Here is a 22,144-nt window from a genome sequence, read left to right as displayed (position 1 = left end):
GTACAGTCTATAGCACCCTGGACTCGGGGGAAGCCAGCAATGGCCGCGAAGCCTCTAGCTTGCCTGGTCCCAATGGAAGTGGATGAAAGTCAATGCACGCCTGAACAGAGCGTCTGTAACCTGCTTGACACAAGTGTGGACAGCTGATTGGGAGACACTGCAAAGATCACCCACCAAGCCCTGGAAGGAGCCAGAGGCATTGAAGTTGAGGGCAGCCGTGAACTTCAGAGCCTCTGGCATGGGGTGTCCACCCACAAAGTTAGGGGAGATCTCAGGGCCAATCATCTGACAGATATAGTTGACTGTCTCCCTTGACAGTCAGAGCCTCCTTCGGCACTGCACCTCAGTCATATTGAAGTAGCTGCTTCGGCGCCTGTAAAACCTGGCAGCAGGATAGCGGCGTCTTCTGTGGCCCCTTCCACCTTGGACTACCTCTTGACCCTGCGCCCCTTGTGCCTGCACCTGTCCTCCCAAAGGTGACTCCCCTGGAGGCTCCTGGCCTCCTCCTTATTCTATCCCTCCCTTCCTCCTCAGAGGAGCTGCCTCTAGTGGACATGTCAGATCCCATACCCAGGCTAAGGGGAGGCCTCCGGAAAGCTGCAGGCCCGTTAAAGATTACTGTCTGCAGAATGCTGAGCTGAAGGTTCAAAGTACACAGAAAGCTGCTGGAATTCGTTCTGAACTGCTGCAGATCACACAGGCAAGTTTAAAACACTTTCTGCAATAAATGCTTCACAGACCAGATTGACGACCCCACTGAGCCCTCTTATCCCCGCCCGTGGATGAGTTTTATTAAAAAGTCTCTTACCCGCCTACCCGTTGCGCCCGTGCGCTGACCCGAAGATCGCACAGGCGCCTGAAAATTGCTGTCGATTGACGATTTAAGGGCTTTAACTAGCCCGTTAATTAATGGTGGGCGCACGTTGAACTTCATCGCGTACCCACCCAGCGAAATATCATGATGTCGTGCGGTGACATCAGGATGCTCGCCCGATGTCACTGCACATCATTTTACGTGCTGATGTGCAGGGCTCCCACCCCTGCATGTCAGGCAGAAAATTCTGCCCATGGATATTTGAATGCACCTTAATTTTACATCTTCTCTCCACTAGGATAAGTTTCGTTCACCCAAACATCATTGAATTTAGAACTATGTAAAAAGCCATTCATTCAGTGTAGTTTGTCCCGGTATTTTAGGTCTGTTTGCAATACTGTGTTCTCTTCCCTTCTATTGTCTTGTAGCTGCCTGTTACAATTCTCTCTGTTATGATGGTTAATTGAGGAGGTTGGCCCAAACCATATGTACCAAGACATCATTTCCGTTACTTAGCGTTGTAGATTTCCATGTCAATTCTCAGTTAAAACCACAAAGAGCAAGGAGGAAGTTACGATGAAGTCAGAAAAATAACAGCTTTGCTGATACATTTGATTTTTTTTAACTATACAGAGATTAAGTCTCCAAGTATGACCATTTGCTTCTCAAAATTCTATGCAAGAAGCAAACAAAAAGAAAAGTTAATTATCTCCTTGTTGTAAAGACCAATTTCCAACATTTATAGGTAGAAGCTGCTGATACTCAAGCTGTGCTTAATTTTCTACAACGGCACTTGCAGATAGTAAGGGAAGGAGATGACTAGTTATTTTTCACAGTGCTGAATTCCAGGAAAATCGTTTTGGAAAAAGATTTCACAAATCCAAAAATTTAGACCAACAGAAGGTACGTTTTAGAGATGCTATATATTGCGTTACATGCATTTGGCAAACTCTGACATATGCTATTTTAAGATCCGTCACAAGTTTCTATCTGTGTCCATGTATTCTTATCTTTCTCTATGCATTTCCTTGGTTTGCAACCATTATTTTAAAATGGTCTTTGTTAGCGAAACTCTGCAGACAAGAGAGTGTGTGAGTCCCCTTGTAGAATCAATTACAATATCAGCAGTGCCAGTATTCTGAAATTAATCTGTCTGTCTGTATTTGTGTGCCATTAAGAATTTACTATAGATCGCTGTCATTAGGGTGCACTTTGAAAAAAAAATGTTTAGTTAATGAAGCTTGTTTACCGGTTGAAATTTGGGAAGTAGGAGATGCGGAGTCAGAAATAGAAATTATTCCGTTTTTTTTGCTATATTCCAAAAAAAGCTAACACTTAGTCTTTGTTTTAAATTTATGTAAATATTTTTATTTTGTCAGCTGTAGTGGAAAGGAGAATGGGTTAACATTACAAATAATGTTGATATGCTATGTGTGTGTTCAGTGAGAAGAGGCACAAAGATCCATATATACCATTCACAAAAAGAGATTTTAAGAAATTGTCCAGTTGGTCAAGTCAGTAAAACCTGAAAATGAAGAACATATACTTTCATTTGTGTACTTTTCAACTGCCTTGGATGTGTAATGCTCCTTCCTTTAAAAGCTATTTTATAAGTTTTCACGGCATTACTGCTCTAGCTCATCCATACTTCAACAGCCTGCTCTCTTCCATCTCACCAATATAAATTGTAAAATATATTGTGAAAATCATTAGTGTGTTTATTTTCAAATATTGAATTCTCTCACCACAACCCTGATTTTCACCTGCCATTAAAATTGACTTTAAAAATCAGCCACGAAAAGATGTACTAAAACAACCTGCCCAATAACTCTTCGTTTGATTTTTTTCCTGTCTGTAAAGTCTCCAACTACTTTTTTCCTTCTTTAAGGTGGCATAGCTGAGACTTGTAACACAATGATTGTGAGCTTGTATGATCAATCCAACATGTCACCACTTTCTGGTGCAGTATGCTGACATTCCAAAACACAGCACTTAAATCAATCAATGACAGCTTGTATTTACATGTACCACTAATTTGGAAAAATCTCATGAGGCATTTCACAGAGGCATATTTAGAACCAAATGGACATTGAGTTAAAGAAGATGAAGAGAAAGGTGATCAAAAGCTTAGTCAAAAATGTTTTTTTTTGAGGGCCTTAAAGGAGGAGAGAAAGGCACAGTGGTTGTGGGGTTTAGGGAGAGAATATCTCAGTGTTGGGTTGACATTGCTGTTGACACCAACGCTTCGGTGAAGGGAGGGAGAGATGCACAAGAAGGCCAAAGTCAGAAGAACTGTATGTTTTTGGGGGAGAGGTGGGAGTTGTAGAATTGGAGAACCAGGAGGCAAAGTAGCTCAGCAAGAACAGGAGTGATGTGTAAACAGGATTTTATGCAGGACAGGGTACTGGCAGCAGTGTTTTAGATGAACTGAGTGTACATGGAGAATGGAAGGATGGCTAGGGTATCATGGGAATAACTAAACCTGAAAATGACAAGGCATGGATGAGTGTTTTACCAGCAAATGGGCTCAGCCAAGTGCAGATGGACAGCTATAGCAATGGAAATATATGGTCATTATTGTATCATTTGCTACCTCTATTGATACAAACTATCAATAAATGCACAACAATTTACATTGCACGTTAATTGTTTAGTGGACATCATCAAGCATCAGTTACATTGTGTAAATTCTGTCATTACACTGCAATACTTCCTTGTTTAAGTTACCATAACTGACCTTATGTACTTGCCTAATACTAAAGCAAAATTCTGAAGATGGTGGAAACTTGAAATAATACAGACCTCCTGAGTATTTCCAGCATATTTTGTTTTTATAAACTGTAAACTTGTCTCATCAACTAAGAAAGATCGTATGAGGGTGGGATGAAAATAAGTAGAAAAAAGTGTTAGCAAGTTTTTTATGTAATACTATTGTGGCAAGTCTCATAAATGTCAACTGAATACAATAGGCTGCAGGATTTGTAACCCCTGATATTATTTATCTACCTTGAACTTAGCCATTAGGCATAACAAATGTGCAACCTATCTGACCATAGCAGGCACATGATAATGTCTGGTGAATTGAGCCCTATTATTCATTTTGACGCGTGAAATTTGTAGATAATCTTTTATAGAGAGATGTTTTGCAGAGATAAGTACATATTTGTATCTATCTACAGGAGAAGGACTGTGAAATGGATTCCTCTATTCCTAATCTTGTCACTGCATATGAAGAATTTAAATCTTCAACAGAAATTGACATTGCTCCAGGTTTGTACTTCGTTACATTTTTAAAATATTTCTTCAGCCTGTTTTTCTCTTTTATCTCTACACAACACCGGCTTCACATTGAGGATACCCTCTATCGTGTTGTGTGGCACTACCACTGTGCTAAATGGGATGGATTTCGAACAGATCTAGCAACTCAAGTCTGGGCATCCATGAGACGCTGTGGCCATCAGCAGCAGCAGAATTGCACTTGAACACGATCTGTAAACTCATGGTCTGGCGTATCCCCCACTCTACCATTACCACCAAGCCAGGGGATCAACCCTGGTTCAATGAAGAGTGCAGGAGGGCATGTCAGGAGCAGCACCAGGTGACCTAAAAATGAGGCGTCAACCTGGTGAAGCTATAACACAGGGCTACTTGCGTGCCAAACAGCATAAGCAGCAAGTGATAGACAGAGCTAAGCGATCCCACAACCAATGGATCATATCTAAGCTCTTCAGTCCTGCCATATCCAGTCGTAAATTGTGGTGGACAATTAAACAACTCACTGGAGGAGGACACTCCACAAATATCCCCATCCTCAATGATGGAGGAGCCCAGCACATCAGTACAGAAGATAAGGCTGAAGCAATTGCTACAATCTTCAGCCAAGTGCAGAGTGGATGATCCGCCTCAGCCTCCTCCGGAGGTCCCCAGCATCACAGATGCCAGTCGTCAGCCAATTCGATTCACTCCACATGATATCAAGAAACTACTGAAGGCACCAGCTAATGCAAAAGCAATGGGCCTTGTTATTATTCCGGGAATAGTACTGAAGACTTATGCTCCAGAACTTGCTGTGCCCCTAGTATAGCTACAGCACTGGCATCTACCTGGCTATATGGAAAATTGCCCAGGTATGTCCTGTACACAAAAAGCAGGACAAATCCAACCCAGCCGATTACCGCCCCATCAGTCTACTCTCCTTCATCAATAAAGTAATGGAAGGGGTCATCAACAGTGCTATCAAGTAGCACTTGCTTAGCAATAACCTGCTCACTGAAGCCCAGTTTGTGTTCTGCTAGGACCACTCAGCTCCTGACCTCATTACAGCCTTGGCTCAAACATGTACAAAAGAGCTGAACTCCCAAGGTGAGGTGAGAGTGCCTGCCCTTGACATCAAGGAGAATTTGACCAAGTGTGGCATCAAGGAGCCCTAGCAAAACTGGAGTCAATGGGAATCAGGGGGAAAACTTTCCGATGATTGGAGTTATACCTAGCACAAATTAAGATGGTTATGGTTGTTGGAGGTCAGTCATCTCAGTTCCAGAACATCACTGTAGGTGTTCCTCGGGGTAATGTCCTCGGCTCAACCTTCTTCAGCTGCTTCATCAATGAACTTCCTTCCATCATAAAGTCAGAAGTGGGGATGTTTGCTGATGATTGCACAATGTTCAGCACCATTCACGACTCCTCAGATACTGAAGCAGTCCATTTCCAAATGCAACAAAATCTGGACAATATCCATGCTTGGGCTGACAAGTGGCAAGTAATAGTCACACCACACAAGTGTCAGGCAATGACCATCTCCAATAAGAGAGAATCTAACCATTACCCTTTGATGTTCAATGGCATTACCATCACTGAATTCCCCACTATTAACATACTGGGGGTTATCATTGACCAGAAACTGAACTGGACTAGCCATATAAATACTATGGCTACAAGAGCAGGTCAGAGGCTAGGAATAGTGCGACGAGTAATCCACCTCCTGCCTCCCCAAAGCCTGTCCACCATCAACAAGGCACAAGTCAGGAGTGTGATGGAATACTCCCCACTTGCCTGGATGAGTGCAGCTCCTACAACACTCAAGAAGCTTGACACCATCCAGGACAAAGCAGCCCATTTGATTGGCACCACATCCACAAACATTCACTCCCTACACCACTGATGCACAGTAGCTGCAGTGTGCACCATCTTCAAGATGCACTGTAGGAATTCACCAAGGCTCCTTAGACAACACCTTCCAAACCCACGACCATTCCGACCTAGAAGGACAAAGGCAGCAGATAGATGGGAACACCACCACCTAGAAGTTCCCCTCCAAGTCACTCAGCATCCTGAATTGGAAATACATTGCTACTCCTTCACGTTGTTGGGTCAAAATCCTGGAACTCACTTCCTTAAGCACCGTGGGTGTACCCACACCACATGGACTGCAGCGGTTCAAGAAGGCATTTCACTACCACCTTCTCAAGGGCAATTAGGGATGGGCAATAAATGCTGGCCCAGCATGCAAAGCCCACATCCCATGAATGAATTAAAAAAACACATTGTTCTATTGGGAGAGTGGAAGGTTACAAAAAGTGCCAGGTTACTAAATTTTCCAATGCTATTTCCTGATTATATATTTGGACAAATAATTCAAGCAGAACAAGTTGATGTCAATCTGTTATCCCTCCTGATATGGAATGCCTCTTCTCTAAGCAGTATTCCACAAGAACTGATTGCGCACATTCGATCCAAGAATAGGCAAGCTTCAGATTGGGTCTTGTGCCTTTCTGATCAGGATTCAACTATTCATAATGCAAGAGCTGTCACTCTGCAGGTTCCTAGTTTGTAAAGCATTTAGAAGTTGCAGTAAGTTTTGCTTTTTTTGAGAAACCTAAATAAGAGGCCAAGATCCATTGTTAAGTTAAAAAGTGTAGGTGAGAAGGTTGAGGTAATTCAAGAATTTGTGGTTAGGTGCTATCCAATTTGTTTTTTAAAACCTATGAATTGTAAGACATAGAGGATCCTGGGAGGAGACTCACCATTTTAAGTTTCTGATAAAAATTGACTTGGGTAAGAGGGACAGCACATAGGATGGCATATTTACAATTTAGAAGGAGCAAGGAAAGCATCAGTTATAGTGGCATTGAGAAACAGATGAACATGCTGTTGACAACAAGAAAGGCTGAAGAATACATGAATTAGGAGAGGGGTAATCCAGTTGGCCCCTCGAGCCTGCTCCGCCATTCAATAAGATCATGGCTGATCTGATTGTAACCTCAACCCCACATTCCCACCTATCCCCCGATAACCTTTCACCCCCTTGCTTATCAAGAATCAATCTAGCTCTGCTTTGAAATTTTTAAAAGATTCTGCTTCCACTGCTTTATGAGGATAAGTGTTCCAAAGACTCACTACCCTCTGAGAGAAAAACTTCTCATTTCTGTTTTAAATGAGTGACCCCTTTACTTTAAACAGTGAGCTCTAGTTCTAGACTCTCCCACAAGAGGAAACATCCTTTCCATATCCACCCTGCCAAGACCCCTCAGGATCTTTTATGCTTCAATCAAGTTGCCTCTCACTCATCTAAACCCCAGCAGATACAAGCCCAGCTTGTCCAACCTTTCCTTATAAGACAACCCTCCCATTCTAGGTATAATCTAGTCTCATAAACCACCTCTGAACTGCCTTCAAGGCATTTACATTCATCCTTAAATAAGGAGACCAGTACTGTACACAGTACTTCAGGTGTGGTCTCACCAATGCCCTGTACAACTGAAGCATAACCACCATACTTTTGTACTTGACTACCCTTGCAATAAACAATAACATTCTTCCCTTAGCTAGTTACTTGCTGTACCTGCATACTAATCTTGTATGATTCAAGCAGTAGGCCACCCAGATTCCTCTTCATCTGAGTTCTGAAATCTCTCACCATTTAGATAATTTTTTAAATTCTTCCTGCCAAAATGGACGATTTCACATTTTCCCACATTATACTCCATTTGATAGATCTTTGCCCATTCACCCAACCTATCTATTTCCCTTTGTAGCCTCCTTATTGTCTCTTCACAACTTACTTTCCTACCTATCTTTGTGTCAACAGCAAATTTAGCAACCATGGCTTTGGTCCCTTCATCCAAGTCATTTATATAAATTGTGAAAAGTTGAGGCCCCAGCACTGATCCCTGTGACACACCACTCATCACATCCTGCCAACCAGAAAAAGACTCTTTTATGCCTAGTCTCTGTTTCCTGTTAGCCTGCCAATCTTCTATCCATGCCAATATGTTACCCCTACACCATGAGCTTTTATTTTCCATGATAATCTTTGATGTAGCACCTCATCAAGTGCCTTCTGGAAACCTAAGTACGGTACATCCACTGGTTCCCCTTTATCCACAGCACATGTTACTTTTTTAAAGAACTCCAGTAGATTGATTAAACATGATTTCCCTCCCTCAAAATCATGTTGGCTCTGTCTGATTACCCTGAATTTATTTATGTGCCCTGCTATAATGTCTTTAATAATAGGTTCTAATATTTTCCCTATGACAGATATTAAGCTAACTGGCCTGCCGTTTTCCACTTTCTTTCTGTCTCCTTTTTTGAATAAAGGAGTTACAGTTGTTATTTTCCAATCTAATGGATCCTTCCCTGAATCTAAGGAATTTTGGAAAATTAAACCCAATGCACCAAATATCTAATGAGCCACTTCTTTTAAGACCCTAGGATGAAGTCCATCAGGATCCGAGGACTTGTCAGCCAGTAGCTCTAATAATTTGCTCAGTACCACTTTCCTGGTGATTGTAATTTTCTTGAGTTCCTCCTTTCCATTTCCTGATTGATAGCTATTTCTGGAATGTTACTTGTATCCTCTATCGTGAAGACTGATGCAAAATACCTGTTCAATTAATCTGCCGCCATGTTTTTTCCATCATTAGTTCCCCAGACTGTCACTCGATAGGACCAATGATCACTTTGTTAACTCTTTTTTAAACATCTAAATAAATTTTTACTATCCATCTCTATATTTCTAGCTAGCTTTCTCTTGTATTCTAATTTTTCTCTCTATCATTTAGTCATTCTTTGCTGTTTTTCATATTCTATTCCACATTCTGACCTGCCACCTATCTTTCGGCAATGATATGCTTTCTCTTTTAAGTTTGATACTATCTTTAACTTTCATATTAGAATGTATCTATTCTGTGTAATCTGAAATATCCTTTTAAATGTCTGCCACTGCATCTCTAATGACATAACCTTTAACCTAATTTGCCAATTTAATTTAGCTACTTTCATGCCCTCATAATTGCCCTTATTTTAGCTAAGATACTAGTCTTAGACCTACTCTTCTCTCCCTCAAACAGTATATAAAATTCCATCATATTATGATCGCTATAATCTTGGGGCACCTTGGAAGTGAATAATTAATCCTAATTCATCTAGTATAACCTACTCTCTGGTTGACACCAGAATGTGCCGTTTTAAGAAACTATCCTGAAAGCATTCTATGAACTCCTCATTTAGGCTACCTTTGCCCTGTCTATGTGTAGATTAAAACCCCCTATGTTCATCACAGTACCTTTTTGACAAGCTCCAATTATTTCTTCCTTACACTCCATCCTACTGTGTGGCTACTGTTAGGGGCCTGTACACAACTCTGACGAGTGACTTCTTGCCTTTATCATTTCTCACCTCTACCCAAATTGCTTCTACATTCTGGTTTCCTAAACTTAGGTCATCCCTCTCTATCGTGCTAACACCATCATTAATTAACAGAGCCACCATCCCACCTTTTCCAAGCTTCCCTTACTTCCTAAGTGTCATGTACCCTTCAATATTCAGGTCCCGATCTGTCATCTCACAGCTATGTATCTGTAATGACAATCAAGTCATACTCATTTATTTCTATTTGAGCTATCAGTTCATCTGTTTTGTTTTGAATGCTACATGCATTTGGATACAGAGCCTTTAGCTTTGTCCTTTTATAATTTTTGTAACCGAGCCCTATGTGCTGATTTACTCTTAGATTTGTACTCTCTACCCTTCCTGTCACAGTCTATTTATCATTTCTCATATTAGTATCTTTCTCTCTTGCCTTGTCTCTACTCTTTGATTTACCACCTCTTCCCAAATTTGATACTTTGAACCCACTATTTAGTTTAAAATCCTCTCTACTTACCTAGTTATGTGGTTCGTTAGAACATTGGTCCCAGCATGGTTCAGGTCCCCTTACCTGCCTCGCTCAGTCACACCCTCCTGTTCCTGACCACTGACCAAATCAGAAGACCCTGTCCTAAGGGGTGTGACCACCTCCTGGTACTTTCCCCCTCCCTGATGCATTGCTGTGTCTGTAGCTTGGCCTCTGAAGCTCCTTGAGCCACAAGCACTTACTGCAGATGTGTTTGCTCTGGGTGACAATGACATCCAGGAACTCCCACATGCTGCAGCTTTGACACATCACCTGTCCTGTAATTATTAATGTATTTTAATTAAATACTTAATTATTTTATTCAATTAACTATTTTCCTTTTTATGTATTTTATTAACCTTAGCACCAGTTTGTATACTATCTTAAACCTTAGGAACAGAATAGACCTTAACCACTTAGCAGAGACTCACCAGGTAGTCGTTGCCCGGCTAGCTTCTTCCCCAATAGTAGAGTAAGAATTAATTCCTACAGGGTGAAAATGTTATAAAAAGCAAAGGGAGCATCTCCTTCCCCTCTTCCACTAACTTCCTCACTCACCCAACTTCCAGCACCCTTGCTCAAAGTTGCACTCCAGTGCTAAGTCGCGCTGAGAGGCCTGTTTTTTTATGCTCTGAAGCTAGCTCAGCCCCGGTACAGAAAAAACAGTTTAGTCTAGCTTCCTTAATTCACTAGCTCCAACTGCTCTCCAGTGGAGAGCTTTTATATCCCTGCTTAAGCCAGGATAAAATTTAGAATTTAAGCAGTAAATTTCAGTTAAATGTTAAATACAACAAAATTAGCTTTTTAGAAAAAGATGCCTCCACTCACCAAACTCCCAGAACTCTTGCTCAAAGTCACACTCAAGCAAATGATTACATGACATGATGGGCAGGAAAAGGCCAGTATAAGTGATAGAAAGATTTAACTATCAGGATCACCTACATCCTGTCAAGGAGCATAAGAAAGAAATGAAAAAGCCTGTCCAGATATGGAATGAGTGTTCAAGTCTCAGGCAGACTTAGAAGGCAAGAGTTGTTGAGGGAAGAACAGCTTGGCATGAATAAAGATAAAAGGGAAACAGCATCTTGGGGAATCTAGGTTTGGTGAAGAACAATTAGAATTTCAGCATATGTCCTGAATGAGTACATTAAGTTTTATAGTTTCAAAGTTTTATAGCTGTGTGGCAGCCAGTCACTACAGTACTCTTACTTCAAGAAAGAGTTCTGAAAAAGATGTATGCATGTCATGTAATTTGTCACCTATATGGTTCCATAATGACAATTGTAACATTGAAATGAACTTTACAATATTACAATGATTATAAGATCGTAAGAGGTAGGAGCACGAGTAGGCCATTAGGTCCATTGAGCCCACTTCACCATTCGATAAGAACATAGCTGATCTGATTGTGGCTTTAGCTCCACTTTCCTGCCTATGCCTCATAACCCTTGACTCCCTCGCTGATCAAAAATCTGTCTAACTCGGCCTCCATTGATCTCTGGGAAAGAGACTTCCAAAGACTGACAGCCCTCTGAGAAAATGAGTCCATCTTCATCTCTGTCTTAAATAGAAGCCCCCTTATTTTGACACTGTGCCCCCTAGTTCTAGATTACCCCACAAGTGGAAACATCATCTCAGTACCTACACTGTCACATCTCAGAATCTTACATATTTCAATATGATCATCCCTGAGAACAGCTGCATTAACCTTCAAGGGAGTAAGGCAAGGCTGGATGGCCTTTACTTTAATGCCAGGAGTATTACAGGTAAAACGGATGAGTTAAAGGTGAAGATTGACACATGGAATTGTAGTATAGTAGCCATCACTGAGACGTAGTTGAGGGAAGGGCAGGATTGGCAGCTCAACATTCCAGGATATAGAATCTTCAGGTAAGACAGGGGAGGGGGTAAAAGAGGAGGAGGTATTGCATTATTAGTTAAGGAGGCAGTTACTGCAATAAGGAGAGATGATATCTTGGAGGGGGCATCAAATAAAGCTTTGTGGGTAGAGTTTAGGAATAAAAAAGGGGCACTCACATTGTTAGGTGTTTATTATAGACTCCCTGATAGTCAGAGGGAAATTGAGGAGCAAATATGTGCACAATTCACAGAGGTGTGTAAAAACAATAATAATAGGGTAATTATATTAGGTGATTTCAACTTTCCCAACGTTAATTGGGATAGACATAGTCTTAAGGACTTAGATGGAGTGGATTTCTTGAAATGTGCACAGGAGAACTTTTCAGGTCAATATGTAGAGGGTCCACAAGGGACGGCGCAGTGCTGGACCTAATTCTGGGGAATGAAGCCGGACAGGCTGCTGAGGTCATGGTGGGCGAGTATTTTAGTGATTGCCACCACAACATGTACGGTTTAAGTTTGTTATGGACAAAGAAATCGACAAGTTACAAAAAAATATTTTGGATGGGGGTAGAGTGGATTTTAGTAAAATAAGGCAGGATCTGGCCAAGGTAGAATGGGAACAGTTACTTGTGGGGAAATCTGCAGAGGAACAGTGGGGGGTGTTCAAAAAGGAAATGGGGAGCTTACAGGCTCAACATGTTCCCTCTAGGGTGATAGGAAAGAGTAACAAGCCCAGAGAACCATGGATGACCAGGGATATTCAGGTTACGATGAGAAGGAAAAGAGAGGCTTTTAGCAGGTACAAGGAGAGCAAATAAACGGAGGCGTTAGTGGAGTACAGACAGTGCAGGATGGAGCTTAAGAAAGCAATTAGGAGAGCAAAGAAGGGATATGAGAAAGCTCTGGCTGGTAAAAGTAGAGAAAATCCCAAGATATTCTATAAGTATATCAATGGGAAGAGGATAACCAGGGAAAGAGTAGGGCCCATAAGGGACCAAGGTGGCAATCTATGGGTGGAGTCAGAGGAAATCGCTAGAGTGTTGAACGAATATTTCACATCCGTCTTCAACCAAGAAAATGAGGATGCAGATATCGAACTCGGAGAGAGACTGCAAGGGTCTTAAGCAAATTGATACAGGGAGTGACAAGGTATTGGAGGTGCTGACAAGCTTAAAAGTTGGCAATTTCTATGTCCAGATGATTTGTGTCCCAGAATGCTGAGGGAGGCAAGGGAGGAGATTGCAGGGACTCTGACCCAAGTTTTTAATTCCTCTCTGGCCACAGGGGAGGTGCCAGAGAACTGGAGAACAGCTAATGTGGTTCCACTATTTAAGAAGGGTTGTAGAGATAAGCCAGGGAACTACAGGCCAGTGAGTCTCACGTCAGTGATAGGGAAACAATTGGAGAAAGTTCTGAAGGAGAGAATCTATCTCCACTTGGAGAGGCAAGGTTTAATCAGGGATAGTCAGCTTGGCTTTGTCAGAGGGAGGTCATGCCTAACAAATTTGATTGAATTTTTTGAGGAGGTGACCAGGTGTGTAGATGAGGGTAGTGCAGTTGATGTAGTTTATATGGATTTCAGCAAAGCCTTTGACAAGGTCCCACATGGGAGACTTATAAAGAAGGCAAATGCACATGGGATACAGGGTAATTTGATAAGGTGAATTCAAAATTGGCTTAGTTGTAGGAGGCAGAGGGTGATGACAGAAAGATGCTTTCGTGACTGGAAGCCAGTGTCCAGTGGTGTACCACAGGGATCTGTGCTTGGCCTTCTATTATTTGTCATTTATATAAATGACATAGATGATTTAAGTGGGGGGTAGGATTAGTAAGTTTGCAGATGACACAAAGATTGACTGGGTGGTTAACAGTGAGGTTGAGTGTCTTGGGCTACAGGAAGATATAGACAGGATGGTCAAATGGGCAGATAAGTGGCAGATGGAATTTAACCCGAAAAGTGTGAGGTGATACACTTTGGAAGGAGTAATTTAACAAGGAAGTATTCAATGAATGGCATGACACTAGGAAGTTCTGAGGAACAAAGGGACCTTGGCATGTGTGCCCATAGATCTCTGTAGGCAGAGGGGCATGTTAGTGGGGTGATGAAAAAGGCATATGGGACACTTGCATTTATCAGTTGAGGCATAGATTACAAAAGGAGGGAGGTCACGTTGGAGTTGTATAGAACCTTGGTGAGGCCACAGCTGGAGTACTGTGTGCAGTTCTGGTCATTATAGGAAGGATGTGATTGCACTGGAGGGGGTGCAGAGGAAATTCACCAGGATGTTGCCTGGGATGAAACATTTAAGTTATGAAGAGAGGTTGGATAGACTTAGGTTGTTTTCACTGGAGCAGAGAAGACTGAGGGGCGACCTGATGGAGGTGTACAAGATTATGAGGGACATGGACAGGGTGGATAGGGAGCAGCTGTTCCTCTTAGATGAAGGGTCAGTCACAAGGGGACATAAGTTCAAGGTGAGGGGCAGGAGGTTTAGGGGGGATGTGAGGAAAAACTTTTTTACCCAGAGGGTGGTGACGGCCTGGAATACGCTTCCTGGGAGGGTGGTGGAGGTGGGTTGCCTCACATTCTTTAAAATGTACCTGGATGAGCACTTGGCCCATCATAACATTCAAGGCTATGAGCCAAGTGCTGGTATATGGGATTAGGTAGGTAGGTCAGGTAATTCTCACGTGTTGGTGCAGACTCGATAGGCCGAAGGTCCTCTAATGCACTGTGATTCTGATTCATTCTTCTAAACTCCAATGGGTTTAGACCAAACCTCCTTCATTTTTCCACATAAGACAAACCCTTCATCTCATGAATCAGCCTAGTAAACCTCTTGACTGCTTCCAAAGCAAGTAAACACCCCCTCAGGTAAGGAGACCAAAACTGTACATAGTACTTCAGATATGGTCTCACCAGTGCCCTGTACAGCCGTAGCAAGTCTTCTCTACTTCCATTCTTCCTTCCAAAGTGAATAACCTCACATTTTTCTACATTATACTCCATCTTCCAAATTTTTGCCCGCTCACTTAACCTATATATGTGCCTTTGCAGAATCTCCAACTTGCTTTCTTAGCCATATTTGTATCATCTGCAAACCTGGCTACAATATAGTTTGTCCCTTCATCCAAGTCATTAATATAGATTGTAAATAGTTGAGTCCCCAACACTGATCCCTGCAGCACTTCATTAGTTACACTTTAGAAACCTGAAAATGATCCATTTATCCTGACTGTTTCCTGTTAGCTAGCCAATCCTATATCCATGCCAATATGTTACCCCCAACATCATGAGCTCTTATCTTGGGTAATAACCTTTTATGTGGCATCTTATCGAATGCCTTTCAGAAATCCAAATATGTCATATCTATTGGTTTCCCTTTATGCACCATGCTTGTCACATCCTCAAAGAACAATAATAAAGTGAACGCAATTTCCCATTTCACAAAATCATGTTGACTCTGCCTGATCATATTATGATGTTCTAAATGCCCTGCTACTACTTCCTTAATAATGGATTCTAGCATTTTCCCAAAAACAGATGTTAGATAACTGGCCTATAATTCCCGCTTTTGGTCTCCCTCCTTTCTTGAATAGTGGTGTTATATTTGCAGTTTTCCAATCCACTGGGACTTCCAGAATCTAGGGAATTTTGTAAGATTACAATCAATGCATCCACTATCTCTGCAGCCTCTTCATTTAAGACCCTAGGGTGCAGGCCATCAAGTCCAGGGGACTTGTCGGCTTTTAGTCCATTAGTTTTCCTAGTACTTTTTTGTTAGTGATTGTGATTTCTCCCTTCCCTTCATCTCTTGATTTTCTATCATTTCGAAATTCTTTCTGTGCCTTCTACTGTGAAGACGCAAGCAAAATGCTTGTTCAAAATATTTGCCATTTCCTTGTTTCCCATTATTAATTTTCCAGTCTCACCACCTAAGGGACCAAGACTTACTTTGACTACTCTCTTCCTTTATAGTAAAAGCTCAGAACAAATTTTATATCCAATTTTTAAATTGTTGATTTTAGCTCCTGCATCAGTTTCTGCAGACAATGGCATATAACTGGCTTGATCCTCTAAGTGGGCTTCCAGATGGTCTGCTACAGTGTATCTGGATATTTCACCCAGTGAATTTTCCATTGTCTTGCTGGTGGTGCTTGTTGACAGCCTAGTCAGGACCAGAACTAATTGTTTGTAAACTACAGGCCTAATCTTACAAATGACTGTAAATTGCTGGTCAAGTCAAAACCTAAAATAGCCTTCATAATTAATGCTGAAACTACCATTTTCGCACAGAGCTATCATTTGCAAGTAATTCCTAACAGTATTGGCTCAGAATACGTTTAGAAGAAATTTTATTTATTGATTTACTGTTGGTTTGAAGATCCCTTTTTGTTTTTGCAGGTGAAAGGAGAAAGATTATACATCCAAACTCACTGAAGAGCTCTAAATTTGAAGAATTAATTACGGTAGAAACTTAACCTTCCCTGTGTCTCTACCATGATCTCTCACAGTAAAGATGTAGAATGCTGGATCTAGATAGATGTGTAGAACTTTATCTATCTCAAGGAAAATGTCACATACTTCTGTTGTTTATCTATTGATTTTACTTCCAAGTCCTGAACACTTTGTCACTGAGTGGCACTTAGTTGCCAACTTACCTTATTGCAATCTTAAAGGCCCATCTTGTCTTGGTAAGAACCTAGAGATCACAGTAATGACCAGCTTCAGGCTAATGCAGCCTTCAGATGCATATTTTTAAAACACTTATTTTTTACAGATGTTATACTTTTAAAAAATGTTAAATTGTTTATTACCTTCTGATTCCCATGGATCCCTCCCTCCCTCAACACCAGCACCCCCCACCCCACCCTCTACCGTGACACAGTGCGCGCAAATTCAAATCACCCCATGCCTCAGCACCTATCCCTACAATTTTCTGTGGTCCAACCCATATGCAGGCATTCTTGGATTTCGCTTATCTCTTCCTGTTCATTCCTGTGATCTCTCCCCTTATTGCTCCTCTATTTTCCATCCATGTTCAGACCTCAGTTACACTCCTTCTCCCTTGCAATCAGACCTTCCTATAATATGTCTAAACCTCTTTCTTTGGTCTGACACAGTTTGTATTGATTTCAGGAGTCTGGACAAAGTAGGTAGGAAAAAACTGACCTCAGAGGGCACTGAGTAAAGGGGAATGTCTAAAAAAATCAAAGGAAACATGAGGGAAAAACTTTTTATGCAGCAAGTAGTCAGGATCTGGAATACACTGTCTGAGAGTGTGGTGGAAGCAGTTTCAACTGTGGCTTTCAAAAGAGAATTGTATAGTTTTCTGAAGAGAAATTTTGCAGGGCTACAGGGAAAAGGCTGGGGAGCGGCTTTGGGTGAGTTACTCTTGCAGTGAGCTGACATGGACATGGCTGAATAGCCTCCTTTTGTGCTGCAGCCATTCTATGATTCACCAGTTCCGAGTCTTTTTGTGTAACATTCTTGTCCTTATGCCATCTGGTTGAGATTTAATTATCGATTAGAGTACTGTTCGCAGGTTTAGGCTCCAAATTTTAGGGAGATTGCTGAGATGATAAAGGAGGATACAGTACAGAATCACTAGGAAGCTATCTGGTATGACGAGTTAGAAATATTAGTTTGTATGGGCAGTCCTACATATTGTCCACTCTGAATGTGTAATTACAAAGGAACTAGTTTACACAGAGAAGGCTTTCTTATTACAAAATGTTATATTGGCATTTCATAAAGGAAAATATTAACAGGAAATGGGGTTTGCAGATGGGAACTGCATGCAAACGTCAGATTTTTTTAGTAAGTCACAAATAGATATTATGCCATTTAATTCAGAAAGCAATTTGGAATTTATTTGATTATGATCTGTGACCCAGCTTTTACTCCTTTTCTTAGTTTCTCATTGACTGGATCAATGCTACATTGAAGCAGGATCATATTGTTGTCCAATCACTGGAGGAAGACCTTTACGATGGATTAGTGCTGCATCACCTGCTAGGTAAACATGTCTGTAGCCATTAGACTCCATTTCTAGTTCTGGACCTGTGTATGGTGTCTTATGTTTGTCTTTCTGCCAAAAACATTGGAGCACATTTGCTACAATCCCAAGATGGAGTGGAGTAGAGGGAATGCATGTAGTCAAAGTGGAGAATAGTTTTTAGAATACGTTTTGGATTGCTTCCTGAATCAATGTGCTTTTAGTAAATCAGGGAAAGATGCATTTCTTGACTTATTGCTGGGAAGTAGTGATCATTGCAGAGGTTCAATATAAGGATGAAGGATCAAAGAGAAGAGCACCGATCTTTGTCTGATGACTACTTCTTAAATGTATGCATAATAACTGAGGACAGAATTGAACAGAACACTGTTGAGAAAAGTCAAAGACTTCATATTGCCTGCTCCAAAACAAATGAGCACTTTCCAATCTTCAAATTTACCTGACATAACAGCAATTCAACTCTGATTCACTTCAGCTTCTGCTCACCTAACATTTAGGTTTGTAGCCTTGAATATTTAAAAAAAGAGTGTGAGTCTGATTTTCCCTTGACATTCAATGGCATTACCATTGCTGAATCTCCCACTAGCAACATCCTGGGGGCTACTATTGACCAAAAACTGAACCAGATCAGCCATATAAATGCTGTGGCTACAAGAGCAGGTCAGAGGCTGGGAATTCTGCAGAAAGTAACTCACCTCCTGACTCCCCAAAGCCTGTACACCATTTATATGGCACAAGTCCCTAGCCAACCACCTTCAGCTGCTTCACTGATAACCTTCCTTCCATCATAATGTCAGAAGTGGGGATGTTCACTGATGATTGCACAATATTCAGCACCATTTGCAGTCCCTCAGGTACTGAAGCAGACCATGTCCAAATGAGCAAGACCTGGACAATATCCAGGCTTGGGCTGACAAGTGGAAAGTAACATTCATGCCACACAAGTGCCAGGCAATGACCATCTCCAACAAGAGAGAATCTAATCATCGCCCTTGACATTCAATGGCATCACCATCATTGAATTCTCCACTACCAACATCCAAGGGGTTACCATTGACCAGAAGCTGAACTGGACTAGCCATATAAATATTGTGGCTACAAGAGCTAGGAATCCTTTGGCGAGTAACTCATTTCCTCACTCCCTATAACCTGTCCATCATCTACAAGGCATAGGTCAGGAGTGTGATGGAATACTCTCCACTTGCCTGGATGAGTGCAGCTCCAACAACACTCAAGAAGCTTGACACAATCCAGTACAATGCAGCCTGCTTGATTGGCACCACGTCCACAAACATTCACTCCCTCCACCACCGTGTAGTAGCAGCAGTATGTACCATTTACAAGATGCACTTCAGGCACTCACCAAGACTCCTTAGCACATTCTAAACCCAGGACTGCTACCATCAAGAAGGACAAGGGCAGCAGACACATGGGAACACCACAGCCTGGAAGTTCCTCTCCGAGCCACTCACCATCCTGACTTGGAAATATATCACCATTCCTTCACTGTTGCTGGGTCAAAACTCTGGAATTCTCTTCCTAGCAGCACTGTGGATATACCCACACCACATGGACTGCCGCTATTCAAGAAGGCAGGCCACCACTGCCTTTCAGGGACAATCAGGGATGGGCAGTAAATGCTGGCCTGGCCAGTGAAGCCTACATCCCATGAACGAATAATAAAAAAGGCAGGAGTGTGATGGAATACTCAACCTTGCCTGGATGAATGCAGTTCCAACAACACCACATCACTATTGCTGGATCAAAATCCTGGAACTCCCTTCCGAACAGTATTGTGGGTGTTCCCAGACCACATGGACTGCAGTGGTTCAAGAAGGCAGCTCACCACTACCTTCTCGAGGGCAATTAGGGATGGGCAATAAACACTGGCCTAGCCAGTGACGCCCACAGCTCATGAAGGATTTTTTAAAAAGCCTTGATTTCAAGAATGCAGAGCAATTGCCTCTTGTAGCCTTAGATTGACACATCAATATCTTAGCAGTAGAATCATACACATGATTTATTATATCTGCCTTTATAAAATAAGATATCCACTAATTTATCATTGGGAAGATCTTGTGGGGCAGTCAGTACCTTCTCTGCCTCTAAGCCGGAAAGTCTGGTTTCAAGTCCCACTCCACCACTTGATAGCCACGGAAGGTGTGTTCACAATATGGCTAAAGAGGTTTGATTATCAACCTGTAAATCTTTCCAATATGCCTATAGCACGCTTTGAGAGCGGGAGAGTTTCCTGGTCAGCAATGCTTGATGTGGAGTGGCACCCCTCAAGCTATCACCTCTGGCCATGTGATAACAACCTGTTCCAGGAAAAATTAACTGTAATTAAATGTAAGCATGTGCTTCATCTGCCCTGTGCGCCTCTAGGTTCAGGGAAAAGAATCAAGAAGAACTTATTTTTAGCAGTACATTAGTATTTTAATAATGCACAACCACAAGTTATTAATTCAGATGCTATTTACAGATGTGCAACATCCACACAAGCTGAAACCCACTGTGATAACTAATTTCCTGGGTCAGAAACAAACGCTGGCTAAAATGTCTACAGCAGGTGTAATAGAGACTAATGCTTTTTGACTATATGCTGTCACAATGACAGGAATTGTGACTGAGCTATATCAACCTGTAATTTCAACAGCTAACCAAACACATACTGAACTGTTTAAAAAGGACCTATTTAAAGATGAGAAAAGATACTGACCAAAGATAGCTGCCACAAGTCACCTGATGTCTGATATTATAAGTTGACCTCTTACATGGATTGCACTGCAGACATGTCCCTACATGTTGCTAATACACACCTGAGGGTGTCAAAGTCCACTTCAAAAAAGAACCATTGAAGGGAATGGAACAATGTATCTGCAACTTTATAAGACTACCTCTCCATGCACCAAAATTCTACAAGGGCAATAGCAACCTGGAAAGGAGTCATCGTAATGGATAATGACTCCTTCAGATGCTAATGACTGGGACATTGTAAGCCATAGAACTAAAGCCAGGTTCAGACATCAGATAAACAAACCCTTTCTAAAATTATTGTGGCAAGAGAAGGTCAAGTGATGGGTAACTGTTTTGAAATCTTTTTGATACAGCTACTAAGCTCAGAAGCAGTGGTAGTCTGGAGAAACATCCACTGAAGCAGTAAAGAAGTCCCTTCTCGCTTGCTCGCTCTCGTGCTTGCTCAACTCTCATGCTTGCTCTTGTGCTCTCTGAGAGAGAAAGAGAGCTTCCAGTATAACCTGTAAAACTTTGCATGCTTGTGTGTGTATGTGGGTTGTGAAAGTTCCAGAAGTGTGGGTCACCTTTTCAAATGTTTTGTTATCTTTACCTGGGTGGATTTTAACTCAATAAAAACTAACCCCTCTAGTTTAAAAGACCAAGAAAGCCTGTCAGACCTGTTCCTTTGCAATCAGTAAACAAAGGCATTGAGAAAATTCCTTCATACTCCTAAATTTACAAACAAACCTGATACAGTCAGGCCTAGAGTGGTCAGTTAGGGGAGTCAAGTTTTACCCCTCCCCATATGGCTATAACAATGTATATGCTCAGTTGTGACTTCTGTTTCAATGAAAGCTTTTTTTTGCCCTCTCTCTTTCCGTTAGCACACTTAGGAAATATCAAGCTGCATGTGGAGGAAATTGCATTGTCTACCAATGCACAGAAACAGAAATTGAGTATTATATTGGATACGGCAAATCAGCTTCTACAAGTTACTGAGGATGACAATCTGAACTGGAGTACCGAACGTAAGTACCCTGTAGAACGCAGATGAGCATTAATTACAAAATGGAAATCCTCTATAGAATTCTAAGTTTTAATGCAATAAAAAATCCTAAATGTCAGTCGGCCATTCGAGTAAAAGTGCTCACTATATACCTTAAGCTATTCTGGTTCTTGGCTCAGTGCAGGGAAAACATGACAGGGATGTCATGAAGGGAGGGTTGGGTTGCGTGAGGAGACTGTTGAGGTTTGGAAGTCTGATGGCTGGTGAGTGGAGGATCGTTGAAGAATAGAGACCAGCAGGAGAGTGGGTGATGGACTGGACTGGTAGGAGGTTGCATAATACTTGGTGGAGAGAGTGGACCAAGGATCAGGGCAAAGTTGGCAGAGGGCATAGAGGAAAAAGATGAAAGTAGATGGATGATGTCGTAGTGCCAGTTGGAGATCCATTTTGTGACAATAAATAAAAAGTCAGGCTCCTTGCATTTGAGCGTATATGTTGTGGGGGGTGGAGGGTGAGTCTGGCAGCACTGG

The 22,144-nt window shown here is 41.7% G+C and overlaps 1 protein-coding gene across 3 annotated transcripts in view; it reads left to right on the top strand.

The window, feature by feature from the left end:
* The first annotated feature begins 1,345 nt into the window (after window positions 1-1,345).
* Window positions 1,346-22,144, top strand: part of parvg (parvin, gamma) — a 56,240-nt gene continuing 35,441 nt past the window's right edge. For all 3 annotated transcript variants that reach the window (XM_041216013.1, XM_041216012.1, XM_041216011.1), the window contains exons 1-5: window positions 1,346-1,717; window positions 3,994-4,084; window positions 16,258-16,322; window positions 17,770-17,872; window positions 21,493-21,636. In XM_041216013.1, coding sequence (XP_041071947.1) covers window positions 4,009-4,084; window positions 16,258-16,322; window positions 17,770-17,872; window positions 21,493-21,636 — 388 coding nt within the window. In that variant the 5' untranslated portion in view covers window positions 1,346-1,717; window positions 3,994-4,008. The remainder of the gene's footprint in view (window positions 1,718-3,993; window positions 4,085-16,257; window positions 16,323-17,769; window positions 17,873-21,492; window positions 21,637-22,144) is intronic.

This window comes from Carcharodon carcharias, chromosome 21, assembly GCF_017639515.1.
Source record: "Carcharodon carcharias isolate sCarCar2 chromosome 21, sCarCar2.pri, whole genome shotgun sequence".
NCBI classification, from domain to species: Eukaryota; Metazoa; Chordata; class Chondrichthyes; order Lamniformes; family Lamnidae; genus Carcharodon; species Carcharodon carcharias.
Note: the sequence above shows the minus strand (reverse complement) of the source record. Positions and strands in the feature narration are given on the sequence as shown.